The sequence below is a fragment of the Neophocaena asiaeorientalis genome, unplaced genomic scaffold (assembly GCF_003031525.2).
Source record: "Neophocaena asiaeorientalis asiaeorientalis breed wild unplaced genomic scaffold, Neophocaena_asiaeorientalis_V1.1 scaffold597, whole genome shotgun sequence".
Classification (NCBI taxonomy): domain Eukaryota; kingdom Metazoa; phylum Chordata; class Mammalia; order Artiodactyla; family Phocoenidae; genus Neophocaena; species Neophocaena asiaeorientalis.
Window position 1 is genome coordinate 3,942,306 of NW_020172664.1, and position 17,433 is coordinate 3,959,738.

General features: G+C 34.9%; 1 protein-coding gene across 1 annotated transcript in view; it reads right to left on the reverse strand.

The window, feature by feature from the left end:
- Positions 1–207: 207 nt before the first annotated feature.
- The window catches only part of LOC112396056 (kinesin-like protein KIF20B), a 34,296-nt gene continuing 17,070 nt past the window's right edge, over positions 208–17,433 (reverse strand). Inside the window, exons 7-14 of the mRNA XM_024739555.1 lie at positions 16,214–16,369; positions 12,348–12,524; positions 10,067–10,213; positions 8,467–8,664; positions 5,806–5,907; positions 5,042–5,192; positions 1,610–1,752; positions 208–459 (exon numbers count right to left, since the gene is read on the reverse strand). Coding sequence (XP_024595323.1) covers positions 382–459; positions 1,610–1,752; positions 5,042–5,192; positions 5,806–5,907; positions 8,467–8,664; positions 10,067–10,213; positions 12,348–12,524; positions 16,214–16,369 — 1,152 coding nt within the window. The 3' untranslated portion in view covers positions 208–381. The remainder of the gene's footprint in view (positions 460–1,609; positions 1,753–5,041; positions 5,193–5,805; positions 5,908–8,466; positions 8,665–10,066; positions 10,214–12,347; positions 12,525–16,213; positions 16,370–17,433) is intronic.

Here is a 17,433-nt window from a genome sequence, read left to right on the forward strand (position 1 = left end):
GATACAGTAAAAGCAATTCCTAAAACACTGTTAAATATAAGTAAACCAAATATCTGACCTGTGAAATCTATGTATAGAAAAACAAACAAAAAATAACAGCATCTTTCCTAGGTTCCTCACTGGTCCCATGCCTGGGATAACAGGAAAAAACATACAGTTTGAAAAGAAGCTATTATTTAAAAGCCTTAGAAAAGTAGACAAGCAAACTTACTGTTGACTTATTTTCTTTATTGAATTAAAATCACACTATTATAAAATAGCAATGTACATACAAAGGGATTTGATGCATCATAGTATATACAATTATCTTTCAAAAGTCAGGATGCAAGTTATAATGATTATGAATATAAATTTTATTTTAAAACATTCTCCATAAGTGATTTATTTGACTGTTTTGGTTCGAAGTCGTCGTTTGAGAATCTGATGATCACTTTCTTTCACTTTATGGTCCATAAAAATCTGAAATTAACAATTTCATCATTTTTTATAAATAAAAATAAAAATGAAAGCTTACTTACAATTAATAAGCTATGTTCACGTTCTTAATAACTGAAATAAGTACATGACAGTACTTTCTGTCCTCCTGGACTGCAGATATACAATCTTCTATAAAAAAGCATGCCTAAGGTAGTAGATTTTATAAAAGATTCTTTCAACACTACCTAATTCTGGAATTAAAATAATCCACACTTTTACTGAATTCATAGCTTGAAATAATTACTAAAATATTTGGAGACAAGTGCCTCAAATAATTTTTAGGAAATGATTTTTTGCAGTAACAAGTATATAACTTAGAAAGTAGAAACAGCATTATTTTGCAACTAAGAAAAGAAATAACTTCAGCCAAGGGAGCAAATTATGTACTTATCAGACAGATGGAGAAAAGGAACCAAGAGAACAGTACTTCCAAAAGCATGACCTAACGATCCTAATTCTTTACTACTTGCTTCAAGTGTCTATCTTATATCTGATAGCTACTGTTGCAAAAGGTCTCTCCCGATTTTTCTTGGCCATTTTCTGTTGAAAGCTTTTTCTTTAATTCCTTTTCTATCTTCACTTCCATCCACTAGGCAGATGCAAAAATGATAGAGAATTAGAACTTTCCCTGTAATAGAACAGCCTGTTCTAAGTAAGGAGAATGAGTCATAAAGTCAGGGTGACAATCTATATAGTCTTTTCTTAAGAAAACCTGGAAGCCTTAGAGGGAAAGTGGGAGGAAATGACTGAATGTCAGTTCTATATTTTTAGCAGGCAGACTTAGGCCCAGATTTGTACAACTCTTGTGATAAAGATAATAAGAAAAACAGATGTTAGAAGCCAATAAATTATTAAATAGTGATAATTCTATTGATGGAATTAAAATTCCTCTTATGAGTTTATAAATGCAGATGTATGTGACACTTGTATACATTAATGCAGTGTTTATATTCAATTACTATAAATTTAACACATCCAGTACCAAAAGTACAACATTTAAAGCGTGTTTTAAGAGATATGGTCTACAGAATAAAAGTTCAAACCATTATATAATTCAAATTGTTATGAATACTTCAGAATCAAGAAGAACATAAACAGTTTTACTTTTAAGAAAACTTAAATAGTAGCTTACCACTTGGCCAGATATATCAATAGGAGATGAAATTTCATTTGTGTATAATTTCCGTTTGGCCCGTTTTGGTCGAGACACATTTTCTTTACTTACTTCTACATTTGAGAGCTTTGAAGAGCTTATTGTTTCAATTATCTTTTTTGCTATGAAAAAAATACATTAGTTAAATCTTGAAATAATTTTCTAACTGCAAATATTTGAAATCCTTATTAAAGAACCATATTAAAAAGAAAAGCACTGCAATTTATAAATGGTAAAAGGACACGAATAGAAAACTCACAAAGAAAAAAGAATTAAATGCCTAATAAACACACAAATTACTGACCAACAGCAAAAATAAAAGGGCAACTAAATAAAATATCACTTCACTAATGTTCAACATATTGAAAAGGTTTGGTAAATTACAGTACAACCAGTAAAACTCAGGCATCTTTAATGACTTGGAAGAGGTTTATACTACATTAAGGAAAAGATCAGGATACGCGTACAGTGGACCACGCATCACTAAGAACAATAAGGTGGTAGAGCTAGTTCAGTACTCACACGTAAAGACGTCCACAATGAATATTAAGTGAAAGTAACTTGTGAGCCCTTTACTCTAGTTAACAAACGTGTGTACATGCACACATAGAGTGAAAGAAACCAAATTGTTAACAGTTGATTGCTTCTGGTAAGTTCAATAGGAATTTTAAAATTTCTTACTTTGTACATATGCTTTTTTTTTTTAATAGACACATATTGATTTTAACAGAAAACATACTTCCATTTGGGAAAACTTCTGGATAGAAAATCCATGTACATATGATATCAACTATATATTTTTTAAAATAGAAAACACATTTAAGGAAACATGCTGAACTGAGATCTACTTGTCAAGGGCTGAGCTGAGCCTGAGAGCTGAGCCGCCAGATGTCAGAGTGGCTAATTAAGACAAGTCAAAATGAAAGTTAAAGCCTTTAACCGCTTAACTGCAGTTGAATAAGCAAGCGGCTAAACCTGAGAAAGCGCCAACTCCCACCGCCCTTCTACATCCCCCCGTGGAATAATGCACAGTCTGGGTCAGGTGGGTCAGCACAGAAGTTGGGGTGATCTTATTGCCAAGTGAGCCCTAAACAAAAGGCTCTTGCACTTGCAGTTTTATGGGCCTTGGTGCCGGAGACCAGTGGGGAGGGCTAGGAGCGGAAAAGTAGAGTCAGAGTGGAGAAAAGTGTCTTCAAGTTTCCCTCCACTTCCCCGTCATAACGTCTTTGGCAGAGATGCCTGAGGATGTTCTCTACTGAAGGCTCCCAATTAATAGGATACAAATGAAGGCACCTAGGCTAGGAATGCAGATATGTGTAAGAGTATGGCTGGCAAGAGACCTGAGTCCTTGACTAACTCCCTTCACAGACTAGGATGCATTGGCTGTGTACCAAGTTTGATGTGGGGACGGTAGCTTTCCCTCATGAGACCTAACAGGTAAAACCTTTGTAATTGCCTAAGGTCAGCCTGAAACAAATCACACGTAGGATTTTGGCCTGGAGCTTCGAAATTCCTCACTACTGTGTGCCAACCACTATACTAAGAGCTGAGGATGTAAACTAGACAGACATTTTGCACTTGTAGAGCTTATATTCTACTGGAAAAGATAATAAGAAAACAAAAAATTATATAGTTTAAATAATTCATTTTGCACTTTGAAAAGATCACCCTGGCTTCCATGTACTGAATGGATAAGAGATAGACGAAAGGGATAAACTGGGAAACCAGCGTTACTGAGTAATGGATTAACAGTAGTTATCAGAGTAGCAGAATTTTAAGCACTAATCTCTGTTTTCTTCTTTTCTCCCTTTATTTCCAAGTGATCAACAACAGACATGTATTGCAGTTACAATCCCAAACAGGGATACTTTATATTACTAGAAATAAGTTTTTAAAAATTCCACACCGGGTATATAGGTAGGGAAGCTGTTAAGGAGCTGAGTCAACCAAGCAAGGGAATCATTACCAGGTGGGTACCTCCCTCTCCTTGAAAACATATTTCTTTTTAATATATAAGCAACGGTCAACATAATTTAAATAAAATACAGAAGCATCTAAAATAACAAGTCCCACCTCTCCAAATTTAGACATTTAACAGTTTGCTGTTTGTCTCTCCAGATATTTTCTATGCTTATACAAACTATACCTTCCAAAGAATGTATATATTTTTTGAAAAACATATACAAATGGGTCTAAGTCTGAAGTTCCCAAACTGTGTACCAAGACATGATGCAGCAAATTCACGAGAGCAGCTCCGAATACTTTAAATTTTTGAGGAAAACAGTGACACTCTGTAACTCAGGGTAGTTCAGTTTCAAAAAGATATCACATTACCGTCCTTCTGATGATTACATATTTTGGCAACCTGGATTTTCAGGAGCTGAATTTTCAGTGATTGTTTGGCCTTAAGTATTAACGGATAGAACTATTAGGTGTTTCTTTGGGTGCATGGACACAATGAAAAAAATTACTGAGACATTAAGGGCACTGTGAACCAAGAAAGTTTGGGAAGCTCTGTGGTTAAGTTTTTACAGAAAGTATTTTTACACAACCAATCTGACTAAATTCAACTGCCCCTGCTTTCAGTCCCTTTCCCTCCTCACTCTCCCCACCTCCAGTCTCCAATTTATCCTATTGCTACCATTCAGGTACTCTAATGAAAACTCACTCCTTCCTGCCCCCTTCCTCCCAATAATCTCTCCACATTCTAGATGCCAGATGCATATTGCTACCTGTAATCGCCTGCACATTCCCTACACTTTCCTGGTACTCTATTTGTGTTAAAACTGTTCCCTCTGGTAGATGTGTATATAAATATATATTTATGTATACGTGTATAGAGAGAATATATATCTTAGCACATATTAATACAAAAGTATTAGTATGTCTACATTATATTATAAAGAAAAAAGCATTAAGCAACTAAACTCAATACATATTTATAGAAATATATGCTTTTGATATATATGATTAGGTAATGTTTATACATGCAGAGAAAAAAACAGTAGGAGAAAATATACCATAATACGAACAGTGGTTATCTCTAGGAGGTATAATCTTCCAACATTTCAACACCCAGGTGAAATCCCATCTCTTCTATAAAATCTTCCCATAGCCCCCAAACAAACAGCTCTCTTCCTCCAATACTACCACGCACTTTCCTTGTATCTCTGCAACTATTACATTAAGCAGCCTTCTCTGCATCAATTACTTAACTACAGATCTTTCTCTTCCATTACCCAGTGAACACCAAGGCATATCATCCTTTCATGTTTCCTCCCTAAATACCTAACATAAGACACTGTCTACTGGAAATATAATAGTCACTGTTGTTGAGTTTATACACCAATCAGATATTAGAAAACACCATATACCTAACGTAAAAGGTCATTTAATTAATATTCTGCAAACCTTTTGATTGAAGAATAGTTGGAGAATGTTGTAAGAAATCTCCAAATTTCTGTAGCGTTCCATCTTTTTTCTTAGGAGGCACGTTTATACTAATTGTGGATGCCTGACTCCGTAAAGAGTACGTTTTCTTAGATGATGGGCGTGTGGAAACCTAATAAACAAACAGTTCTTGTTATTGTTGATGAGGAATGTTAGAAGGAAACAGTTATAGCCATAGTTGAATTAAAGAGGTCAGGCACAGGTTATGAATTCTCAGGCAGGGAACTTGAGATTAAGAATATAAGGAGAGGGGGGCTTCCCTGGTGGCGCAGTGGTTGACAGTCTGCCTGCCGATGCAGGGGACACGGGTTCGTGCCCCGGTCTGGGAAGATCCCACATGCCGCGGAGCAGCTGGACCCGTGGGCCATGGCCACTGAGCCTGTGCTCCGCAACAGGAGAGGCCACAACAGTGAGAGGCCCGCGTACCACACACACAAAAAAAAGACTATAAGGAGAGGGATGAAAGGGCCGGAGAATGAGTGTGACAGAATGATAGGTCAGAGGTGAACACATCAAGGGGTACCTGCTACTTGCCAAATGCCAAAGGTTATATATTCAGAGCTGAATTAGATGAATAGAAAATGAAAGACAAATAAGTTATAACTGGACAAAACCCAACTTCTGAATAATTATTACTAATCAAATTTGACATTTTTATTTTCATCTGCTACGTTATAAATGTAAGTTATGAAAATGGTCAATTTTGGACAAATTAGATGACAAACCTTTTGTTCCTTTTTGACGGAAGAATTTCTATGCTCAGAAACAGGGGACTTCAAATTAGTTCTGGGTGTAGCATTCTTCTTATTTTCAAAATTCACAAAGTCCTAAAAATAATGAATTTCAGCACTGATTAATTTCTTGACAGTGTTTTCTTTCTCTCTCTAGACTCCAGGGGAGGAGAAAAAAAGAAAGAACAAAAGCAAACTAACAAACAACAACAAAACGAGAAAATGGTTCTTAACCAGGGGCCATTCTGATGCCAGGGGACATAGGCATTGTCTGAAGATAGTTTTGGTTGTCGCTGCTGGGGATAAGGGGAAGGTTTCATGGAAACTAGTGGGTAGAGGCCAGGAATACTAATAAAAACCCCTTAAAATGTACAGGGCATTGAACTCTCCTAAACAAAGAAATATCCGGCTGAAAATGTCAATCACGCTGAAGTTGAGAAACCCCGACTGAAGGTACAATGTTTTTTGCCAACTTCACTGAAATATTCCTCAGATATAACACATGCAAGTTTAGGCACACAGCATGATGGTGCAATACACGTTGTTATCAGAAAATGACTGAAGGTATGAATTTTTCACATGCATCATGATGAAATTACATTAGTTAAATGAAGGGATGACATCTTTTATTTGAACCCCATCTCGACAATACAACATAGCAACATACTTATCTACCCTTTTCCCAACTCCCAAATCATGCTGAGCATAACCCCTCATCGATACTTAGTGACACTGAAAACAAAGCAAAACTGCGGTATAAGCACAGGTAAAATGTGAAGGTTAAGAATTACAATCTGTTTTTGCTACTAAAAAGGCATGACATCTCACTCTTCTTTTCCCCACTTAATCTTAAGACAAAGTCTTTTGTAGTACATTAACTGAACTGAACTTGTGCAAATATCAATAGTACTAAAGATTACAGGCATAAAAGGAAAAAAAAAAAAAGGCAAGAACAGAAGCAGAGAGCATGACTGAACCACAGAATTCAAGTTACCCAGTAAAGTCTTAAGGATCACAAGAAGATTTCGTAAAAGAGGAAAGACAGATGGTAATCAGGGGAAGCAAAGGAAGAAAGATTGTAACTCCATCATACTTGTAGCGTTCAATAAAGAGCTCTTTGGAGTCTTCACTAGATTAGAATATAGCACTGTATAAATTATTTTCCTGAGGACTTTACAACACTCAGTTTATTACAGTAGTAAAGAGCTAGCAAAATCAGTTAAAATTTTTAAGTTTCTACATGGTTTACCCTACAACAATCTGTGTATCTATTCTGAAACTGGGAGGATATGCTGGCAGTAAAATGAATAAAATAATTTTATCTTAACCCCCCGAGTATACAACCAATTTTTCCTTTTCCTTTGAAAAAAATGAATCAAGTCAACATAGATGTTAGTCACCATGTTAACAAAGATGATGAAATTAAACTACTTAGTACGGTTGGCCCTTGAACAAAACAGGTTTGAAATGCATGAGTCTGCTTATACACTGATTTTTTTCAATAGTAAATACTTCATTACTCCATGATCTGTAGTTGGTTGAATCCATGGATGAGGAACCTCACATGCTGAGGGCCGACTGCAAGTTACACAAGATTTTTCTGTGCTGTGGCTGGCACCTAACCCTCATGTCGTTCAAGGGTCAACTGTATCTTAATAGTATCTAAAGTGTACTAAATATAAATTAAATAAATAGAGAATAAAAGTTAACTAAGGCGCTCCAAAACAATCGCTAAAGGCGTTCTATGTGTAGAAGGAAATATGCTAAATAATATTCGTTCAGCAAATGTATTACCTGACAGAGAGCCTCACGAGTATGGTTAATATTATTCCTGCTCTTCCACCAACTTGAAAATATACTACTCTTTAAAGGCGTGAAAAAGACAAGTTGGAAAAAAAGTTATTGTGCCAGAGAGTTTATAATTATAGTTTTAAACATAAATATTTCTGTTAACATAAATATTGCCATTTATTATGTATCTACCACATGTGGAACAAAAGCAAAACATTTTAAACATATTATATCTAATTCTTCATTTCCGAAAGGAGGAAAGTGAGGATCGGAAAGTTTATGTGACTGGCTAGAATATGATAGAAGGTTTGGTAACCCCACGATCAGAAAGCTCCAGCAGGAAGAAGTAAATAGTTCTTGGCCTACCACTAAATCGTGACCCAAATTTTAATACTGGCTCATAGAACAAGAATTTCTCTTCTGAAACCAACTATGATCACAGAGACCTAAGATTTTAGTTAAATGACAAAGATTATATTCAAGCAAGTTAGTCGTTTCAGTTTCTCTAATTCCTTTTATCAACCCCTTTTCTCTTCCATTGGAGGGAAAGTGACTGAGTTTGAACAGGACCGGTATACTGAAATAGCTCGCTACTAAAATTCACCACCATTTGACCTGTCATAGCTTCACTAAAAGAAGGAATAATCTATACATTTTAAAGTCTATAAGCTTTTTGTTTGAGGACTATTCACCACAGTAATATTCTTAAAACAGTATTAAATATACCATAAACTATGATTTTGGTCTCTAATGGCAGTGCTTATGAATAGAAGGGCAATGTAACAGAGTTTAACTATATATTATCACTGAGCTTAATAATAATAAGGTTTACTTGTTTAATTCACTTAATAGTTAAGTATTTACCTCCTCCATTTCATTACTCTTCCTCTTCCGGGCCTTGGGAATCTTAACCGTCACTGGTGAGGTACAACCCAGGTGTTTCACTGCCATTTTGTTTGGCTGTAAAGGTGTAAATTGAATCTCTAACTCAGGTTTTGGAAATCGAGTACTTTGATTATTTTCTGTTGACACTTCACAAGAGTCAAGGACTACAGATCCATCCTACAACAGAATTTAAAAGGAAAACAAATCTTATTTGCAGAATATGAATTTCTAAATTGCCAAAAATTAACTGTCTCAATTACCTATTAAAAACAATAAATTGGAAAAGATAAAAAGTTTGCTTGACCAAATTTGCTACAGCAAGGACAGAAAGACTGAGTTATCATCTACTTTCTCCAGGTTTATACATGGTATGTTAAAATTGAGAGAAACTTAGAGATCAGTATTTCCCAAACCTGTGTCATCGTAAGAATTATATAGAGAAATTGTTTAAAAGATTCTTGGACCCTACCACAAACCTACTAAATCAGAACTCTCCAAGGAAAGAGTCAATGATTTTTAATAAGCGCCCTAGTTATGGTAAACTAAAGTTTGCTGTAAATTCTTTACTGTTCTTCCCACTGAGAGATAGAGTCTCATTCCCCTTCCTTGAATTGGGGCTGGCCTTAATGGCTTCCATGACTGATAGCATGTGGTGGAAGTCACATGATTCTTCTGAAGCCTTGTAAGGAATGGCTTGTGTTATTTCCCCAGATCAAAATGCCTTTCTCTTCCCATTCTCTGCTTGGTAAACTTCTATTCACCTTCAAGACCCAGTACGATGTTACTTTTTCTAATCCACGTCCACAACCACTCAGGCAAAATTCATCATATCCTCCTCATCAGTGTTCCTTCTTAGCACTCTCTTTATAACACTTAGTCCATAAGGTGAAACAAGATAGTCATTAAATACCTGTCTTATTAGACTTCTTATTCCTTGAGGATGGCGATCATATCTTACTTATGTCTTTATCCTCAGTGCAAGGTTCCCAACAATGAATGCTCCCAATAAATGTGTTTTTAAAATAAATATTTAAAAAGTAATTTTATTTTCAACAAGTGACATAGAATTTGTATCTATTTCATAGGCAATCTGAGAAACTACGTTATCCAATGCAAGTCACAGAACCCTAAGCCCACTTCAAACTAAGGAAACTCATTGTGAGGTTATTGGGATTTGGTGATAAAGTTATAAAATGGGTAAAATTTCCAAAAAATGCTATTTAATAGAATGCTTATTAAATGGACTGCTTATGAGGGAAAATAGTCATCCATATTTTGTCTTTTGTGGGATTTCCTATCTCTGACCATCAAATTTGTTTATAATCAAAGATCTGTTTGAGATCAGTATCATTTTGAGAGGAAATTAATACCATTTGGGGATCAAATTTCCCCAAAAGAATTGCATCTCCCCTCAAAAGCCTTCAGTTTTCCTTTCCATAGCCAAGAGCACACACAGCTAACTGTAGGTATAGCAAGATACCTACAACAACTGATTAAATTATACTTGCAAGTATTATTTAGTAATTAATGGTCACTGGTAAAGAGGGTTAAAAAGTGGACTGTGTTATCAAATACTCACTTCTACTTCATCCCTGGAAATTTCAAAACTTGTTGACTGAGGTTCAGTTTCAACCCTGCCAAAACTTGTTGACTGAGGTTCAGTTTCAACCCTGCCAAGATCCACTGAACTCATATGCCTGGGCTGGATATCCATGGTCTGTTTTTCCTAGTAAGGAAATATTAAAGCAACAAGCCACCGTAACCGAATATACATTAAAATACTTCACCTAAAGAATATAATATCAAGATTTGGGTGAATTAAATAGTGGAAGTAATTAAAGACTTCTTCAATAACCAACTAACCCTCCTTCTTCTTCTCTTTCATCCTCAGAGAGTTAGGAAAGGCTGGGCAACTTTCCAGCCTCTTCTGAATCTGATCTAAAGAGAAATTTGAAAGATTACTTTCAACTTCCAAGGTGTTTTACATATATTCTCTCATTTTACTTTCACTGCAACTCTGAGATTTGGCAAGAATTGTTATTCCTACTTTCCAGATGAAGAAATAGAGAGAAATTAAATAACATGACCACTGTCTGTACTGAGTTGGAGCTTGAACCCCCAAAACCACTTTGGTAACACAATTTTGAAAAAGTAGGTGTCTTAGGAATGCAACTATAGCATTAGAGTAGAAAAGACCATACTGATAACTAAACCTTTCCTCGCTGCCCACTCTTCATCTCAGTCAGTCATAGGGTATGCTCTATTCCTAAACCCTACTTAAGGGATCTATAAAAAAAATCAGAATACATTTTTAAACTTGATAAATTCCAACGTGCACCTTCTAATCACCACCATCAAAATCAAAAGTCAAATACATCTCCTATGTCACCTACCCATAATTGTCAAATAAAAAAGATGCTATTGCATTCATAATGGGGAAAGCAACTAGCATGTACTGACTTCCACTGTGGTAATAACTGTGCTGTTTTACAAATGCTCTCGATTAATTTTCACAATTCTATTAGGAAGACATTATCATCTCTGTTTTTTTTTTTTTTTTATCTAGACTAGCATGTACTGACTTCCACTGTGGTAATAACTGTGCTAACTGTTTTACAAATGCTCTCGATTAATTTTCACAATTCTATTAGGAAGACATTATCATCTCTGTTTTTTTTTTTTTTTTATCTCTGTTTTAAAGTTTGGAAATGTTAAGTAATTTTCCTAAAGGTCCCAAAACCACACTGACAGCAGTTGATACCTAGTTTTTCTAACTTTCTATTCTGTGCAATTTATACCACATGCTAATACCTCTGTTTTGAGCAGTCTTTCTCTTAGAATCATGAAGTCTTTTGATGTAAGAGACATATACGCACAAACGCGTTTAATTTTATTATTGTCTGAAGGCTGCAGAACAGCAGATTTTCAAATGCAGATTATTTACTCTGAAAAGACTAGCTTCAGATGTACCCTGATTCAATTTACCTGGGAAATAGCTATCTGTGAAATGCAATATTTTCTTTATCTAGGGTTCCTAGCCCCAGTGCAATATTACCAAAGTAGCTCCTGGGAACTCCCTGGTGGTCCAGTGGTTAGGACTCGGTGCTCTCACTGCCGGGGCCTGGGTTCAATCCCTGGTTGGGGAACTAAGATCCCTGCAAGCCGCGTGGTGCAGCCAGAGGGGGGGAAAAAAAAAGCAGCTCCTGAATGACTCACATCTCCTCACCATTGTGCTTATTTCCAAAAACAATTTGTATTTTTATCATAAATTTAGGATGGGTTCAAGTATTTAAATATCACCAAGCATTCAGGCTGAGTCACATTTCCACATTTTAAAGGCAGATTAGGGACTAAATCATCAGTTGTTTATTTTCTAATTATTCTATCTAAGAGATATGACCAAAATATTGGAGAAAGTACTATTTCTCAATTAGTCATTGATGAGTCAACCATAATGATAAACTCTGAAAACTCAAAATTCATGACCAATATCCAAATAATTTATTTTTATTTATTTATTTATTTTTGCGGTACGCGGGCCTCTCACTGCTGTGGCCTCTCCCGTTGTGGAGCACAGGCTCCGGACGCGCAGGCTCAGAGGCCATGGCTCACGGGCCCAGCCGCTCTGCGGCATGTGGGATCTTCCCGGACCGGGGCACGAACCTGTGTCCCCTGCATCGGCATGCGGACTCTCAACCACTGTGCCACCAAGGAAGCCCGTATCCAAATAATTTTTTCAAACTATGATTCCTGACTGATCTACTTACATTTTTATTCTTTAAAAGTTAATCAATTAAATAATTTTGAATACTTCCTATGTTTAATTTAAAAAGGCATAGAAAGAACATGATTCTACTGACTGTTTTAGAAGTTTCTGATGTGATCTTTTTTAATTGTTCAATTTCATTATCTTTCTGTATGTTACTGGAGATCAGTGCTTTCAGCTGTATTTCTAAAGCTGCAACCAGCTGATCACGTTCTTCCCGCCACTGTTGGAGGTTACCATCTTTCTCAGCCAACTGTGCCTGAAGCATTTCCTAAACAGAATATGGACAAAATGTTAAAATAAACCTTGCAAAATTATGAATATAAGAAATTTCTGAATTTCTAAATAACACAATAAATACAACTGTGAACAGGATATATAACAAATTACGTAGTCAAGTCTCGATAAAATATTTACTTATAAAGCCAAACACATAATGCCTTCATATATCTTAAATGTTCACATTGGGCACTTCTTTCAATAAAAAATTACAGCTTTTAAACTAAACCTAGCATTTCCCCCAATATTTGAGAAATGAGATGGTAAAATTACAATAAAACAAATGACAAAACTAATAGCAATAAACAATAGAGAAATGAAAATTAAAAATACCATTTTCACTGGGTTCAAAAATCATGAAATAGTTAGCGGTAAATTAAAGAAAATATGTGCAAGACCTAAACATGACAAACTACAAAACATTGCTGAAAGAAATAAAAGAACACTTAAATAAACAAAGAGAGAATCTGTGTTCAAGGATCAAAAGATTCAATATTGTTAAGATGCCAGGTCTCCCCCAAAAGATCTAGAATCAAAGCAACTTCAAAATTCAAGCAAGTGCGCGCACGTGTGTGTGTGTGTTGACAGAAATGAAAAAGCTGACTCTAAAAATAATATGAAAATGCAAATGACATAAGTCAAAATTATGTTGAAAATGAAGAACAAAGTAGGAACGGGCTTCCCTGGTGGCGCAGTGGTTGAGAGTCCGCCTGCCGATGCAAGGGACACGGGTTCGTGCCCCAGTCCGGGAAGATCCCACATGCCGTGGAGCGGCTGGGCCTGTGAGCCATGGCTGCTGAGCCTGTGCGTCTGGAGCCTGTGCTCCGCAATGGGAGAGGCCATAACGGTGAGAGGCCCGCGTACCGCAAAAAAAAAAGAAAAAAAGAAAAGAAAAAAAGTAGGAGCGATCACACTACATCATTTCAAGACTACTATAATAATAATAATGATCAAGACCGTGATATTGGTGTAAGGATACACAGACATCAGAAAGCAGAGGATAGGGTCCACAAATGTTATGGTCAATTGATACTCTATAAAAATGCCAAAGAATTTCAATGGAGGAAAGGACAGTCTTTTCAACAAAGAGTGATGGAACAACTGAATAGCCAAATGGAAAAAAAGAAAAAAAACCTTAATTTTAATCTCACACAATGTATGAAAGTTAACGCTTGGACAACTGATTTATGACAAAAGTTGCAGGGCAGTAAAAAAGAAAGTTTCTTCAACATGTACTACCAGGTCAATCGTTAATACACATTTACAGTGACAACAACTGCTTTTACCCCATCTCACTCCAACATAAAAATTAATTCTAGGGTCTAAATATGAAAGGTAAAACCCCCAACTTTTCAGGAATAATGTAAGAAAACATCTTTATGCCCTTGAGGTTCATAAAGGAAAAAATTGGGAAAATGAATTACAATACCTAAGAATTTCTGTTCTAAAAAGGCAACAGGAGAGTAAAAAAGTAAACCAGAGATTGAAAGAAGGTAACTGCAACACGCTCCTATCCAGAAAGTATAAAGATAGTCCAATAGAAGATAAGCAAGGGGACTTGGGTAGGCAGAGCCAATAAAGTAAACATCCAACAATACTAGTTGGAGTATAAATGGATACAACTATTTTGAAAATCAGTCTGGCATTCTACTAGAGTTCCACATACGTTTACCCTATCAACTAGCAATTCTATTCTTGGCTATATAGGCAATAGAAATGTGTACACATGTGCACTAACAGAAATATATAAAAATGTTAACAGGAGATCTTACGCATTAACAGCCCAAAACAGGAAACAATCCACATATATTCAACTTTAAATTGAATAGACTGAGGTATACTTATACACTGAAATATTCAGCAATGAAAACAGACTAACTCCAGTTACCTGCAATAGTATAAATGATCCTCACAAACATAACACTGAGTGAGAGAAGCCAGACACAAGAAATGCATTCTATATATTTATGTTTTCATTTATATAAAATTCATAAATGAGCAAAACTAAAGTTTAACATTAAAAGATAGAACAGTTATTACCATTCAGAAGAGGGTTCTATTTTTTAAACTCGGTGGTAGTTAAGTAGGGGCTGGTTTTATAATAATTCACTGAACTATATGTTTTGTTTACTTACTGTGTTATGTATGTTACAATTTTAAAAGCTTTAAAAAACATCAACAATTTATTTCTTAAACATCATAGACACATATCCTAGGTACGATTGTAAAGAAATATATGGGAGAAAGGAGAAAGCTAGCTTTCTCTAGGATTAAAAACTCAAAGGAGGTTTACTTCCTGGCATTGCTGCTAGAGGGACTACTGATTAGGAAAAGAAAGTAGGCCCATTCCTAGGTTGGAGGTAGAGTGACTGACTATGACAGCCAAGAGCTTTGATTTCACTTCTTGCCTCTTATTACTGTCCAGGAAGGTTGGATGGGCTGTGGACAGAAAGAGAACCAGCAGTAACATTTCCTGTTAAGATAAATGCAGCATTACAATCTCGCTCAACCCAACACTTCCTGAAGGTACCTCCAGTCATGTGGAGTTCGCACATGAAGTGAAATATATTGCCATCTCATTGCTGTAGTAATGACAAGTATTAGTCTCACATAACTTGTCACATGACAAAGAGAGTCAAGACTCTAAGGAAACACAACAACTAAATGGAACGTAGTATCCTAGATTAGATCCTATATCCAGAAAAAAACAGTGGGAAAACTGGTGAAATTCTAGTAAGGTCCATAAGTTAGCTAACAGTACTATAATAATATTGATTTGTTGGTTTTGATCATTGTACTGTTGTTATGTAAGATCTAACATCAGAAGTTGGGTGATAGGTATACAGAAATTCCCTGTACTAGTTTTGCAACTTTTCTGGAAATAAAATGATTTCAAAATAAAAAGATAAAAAAATTTTAAAAATCATTGGAAAAAATCATCCCTAACTTATTGAAAATTAACATTCCTGTTTGTACAGGAAAGTTTAGCTGGTATAAGTAAAATTCTGTCATTAACAAAGGAAATGCCAATAGATGACAATGTGATACTGCCACGTTACTATTACTGTAAATAGAGAACTAGTTTTTCATTTAAAAATAATGTTAATGTATTACTCAACAGCTTTCCTCGGATCAATGATGACTTTAAACTTCTTTTTTCTGATTCAGTGTCAAACAGACTAAGTTGTCGATTTAAACAGGAGGAAAAAAGACAAGCTAAGATAGAATCACTTAAGAACTAGAGCCAGTCAATGTAAAACTGAACGTTATTTCTACCTATAGTCTTCTAGAGACTGTTTAGTTGACTTTAAAAAAAAGACCTGATAAAATGAGCTTTTGAGGTAAAATATAAACACCATGTTAGTGGAATCTACAGTTCAAAATGTAAATGTTTTACAATACAGTAGGGATAACCCTGTGGCAGTCAAAAGAAGAGATTTTTAAGTTCTGAATCTAAATATTGAGATATAATTATTTTCCCAACAATAAGAACTTCAAGATAAAATGGGCTAGAAAAGTCATCTTACAAACAGACAAACTGCCTTTGAAAAAAAAAAGACAAAAAACAAAACCACACAACCATGTAGATACTGATAAGAATATAAGAATCCCAGGGAAAAATTTAAGAAACCAAAGAAAGCAGGCGAAATACATAGAAGAAAAAGTATAATTGTTACCAACCATTTCGTTTTGTTGCTTCAAACAATGCTCTCTGTCTTCAGCATATTTTTTCATCTCTTTGTTTCGTAGATTCTCAGCTTCTTTTGCTTGAGTGAGAAGCATCATTTTTTCTTCTAACCATTTTTTTCTATCAGCTTTATATTTCTGTTCAGATTCCTATATGTATACATAGCATAAGTAACTATCATATGCTTCAAAAGCAGTTAATAAATCTGTATTTACAACATTTCCATGTAATCCAGCACCTTTCATTTCACCTCTTCAAAAAGTTAAAAACAAGTGTTTTTCTTTAAATAATGACAAGATTTGAGTTTATTTCAGATTATCAAAAGAACATTGTTGGTTTTCTTTCCTAAATAGTTATTTCATTTATAAACTTTACTTTGCTATAAAGTGCACTTGAGGACTTTCCATCATCAGTGAGCTTAAGAAGACACAATTGAAATTTCTGAAAGAGTTACAGAGAATCAAGCCTTCTTAAATGCCAGATTAAAAAAAAAATGATTTATGGTAGTCATTTGTAATTGTATGGTTCCAAAAATAAAATTTTCCTGGGTATACAGGATGCCAAATAAAGAATAACTTGTGCAACAGGGCAAACATTTATTAGTTTAAGGAACAGCTGGACAGAAAATATAGTTGATCAGTAAATTTCAAAGAGGTTTCCATAGATCCTTTGGGTTCAAAAATGTCTAATTTATACATTCAAAATTCAAGTAAAACTTCATTTGAAACAAAAACAGTAATACCACATTAAAAGCTATGTATTTAAAAATCTCGTTTATTATCTAAGATATGTGATCACATTATTTTAGAACAATGTAGAACATACTGGTATTCCTTAATATGAACATTCTTGATGTAATTAATGTTATTTTTTCAAAATTAATGGAGTGGAAAGGATAAATTCTAAAGTATATAATTAATAGTTAAAAAAAGAAAGTAACTGATTTCTTTTGTATTTGTTCAGTATCTGATTATATACAGCCTAAATTTAAGAAAATAATTTAGATGCAGTCTTTTCAAAATCACTGTTATGTTTTCTTCAGTCCCAAAACTACAGTTGGATTGCAACTCCTAATAAATAAAATGTACAAAATTTTACGTAGTATTTTTAAGTCCCATTAAAAAAATATTTCCCCCATATGTTGTATTCTACACATAATATGTGAAAGCTAAACATGGGAAAACATATAAACACAAAACCGAATATCTTCTCT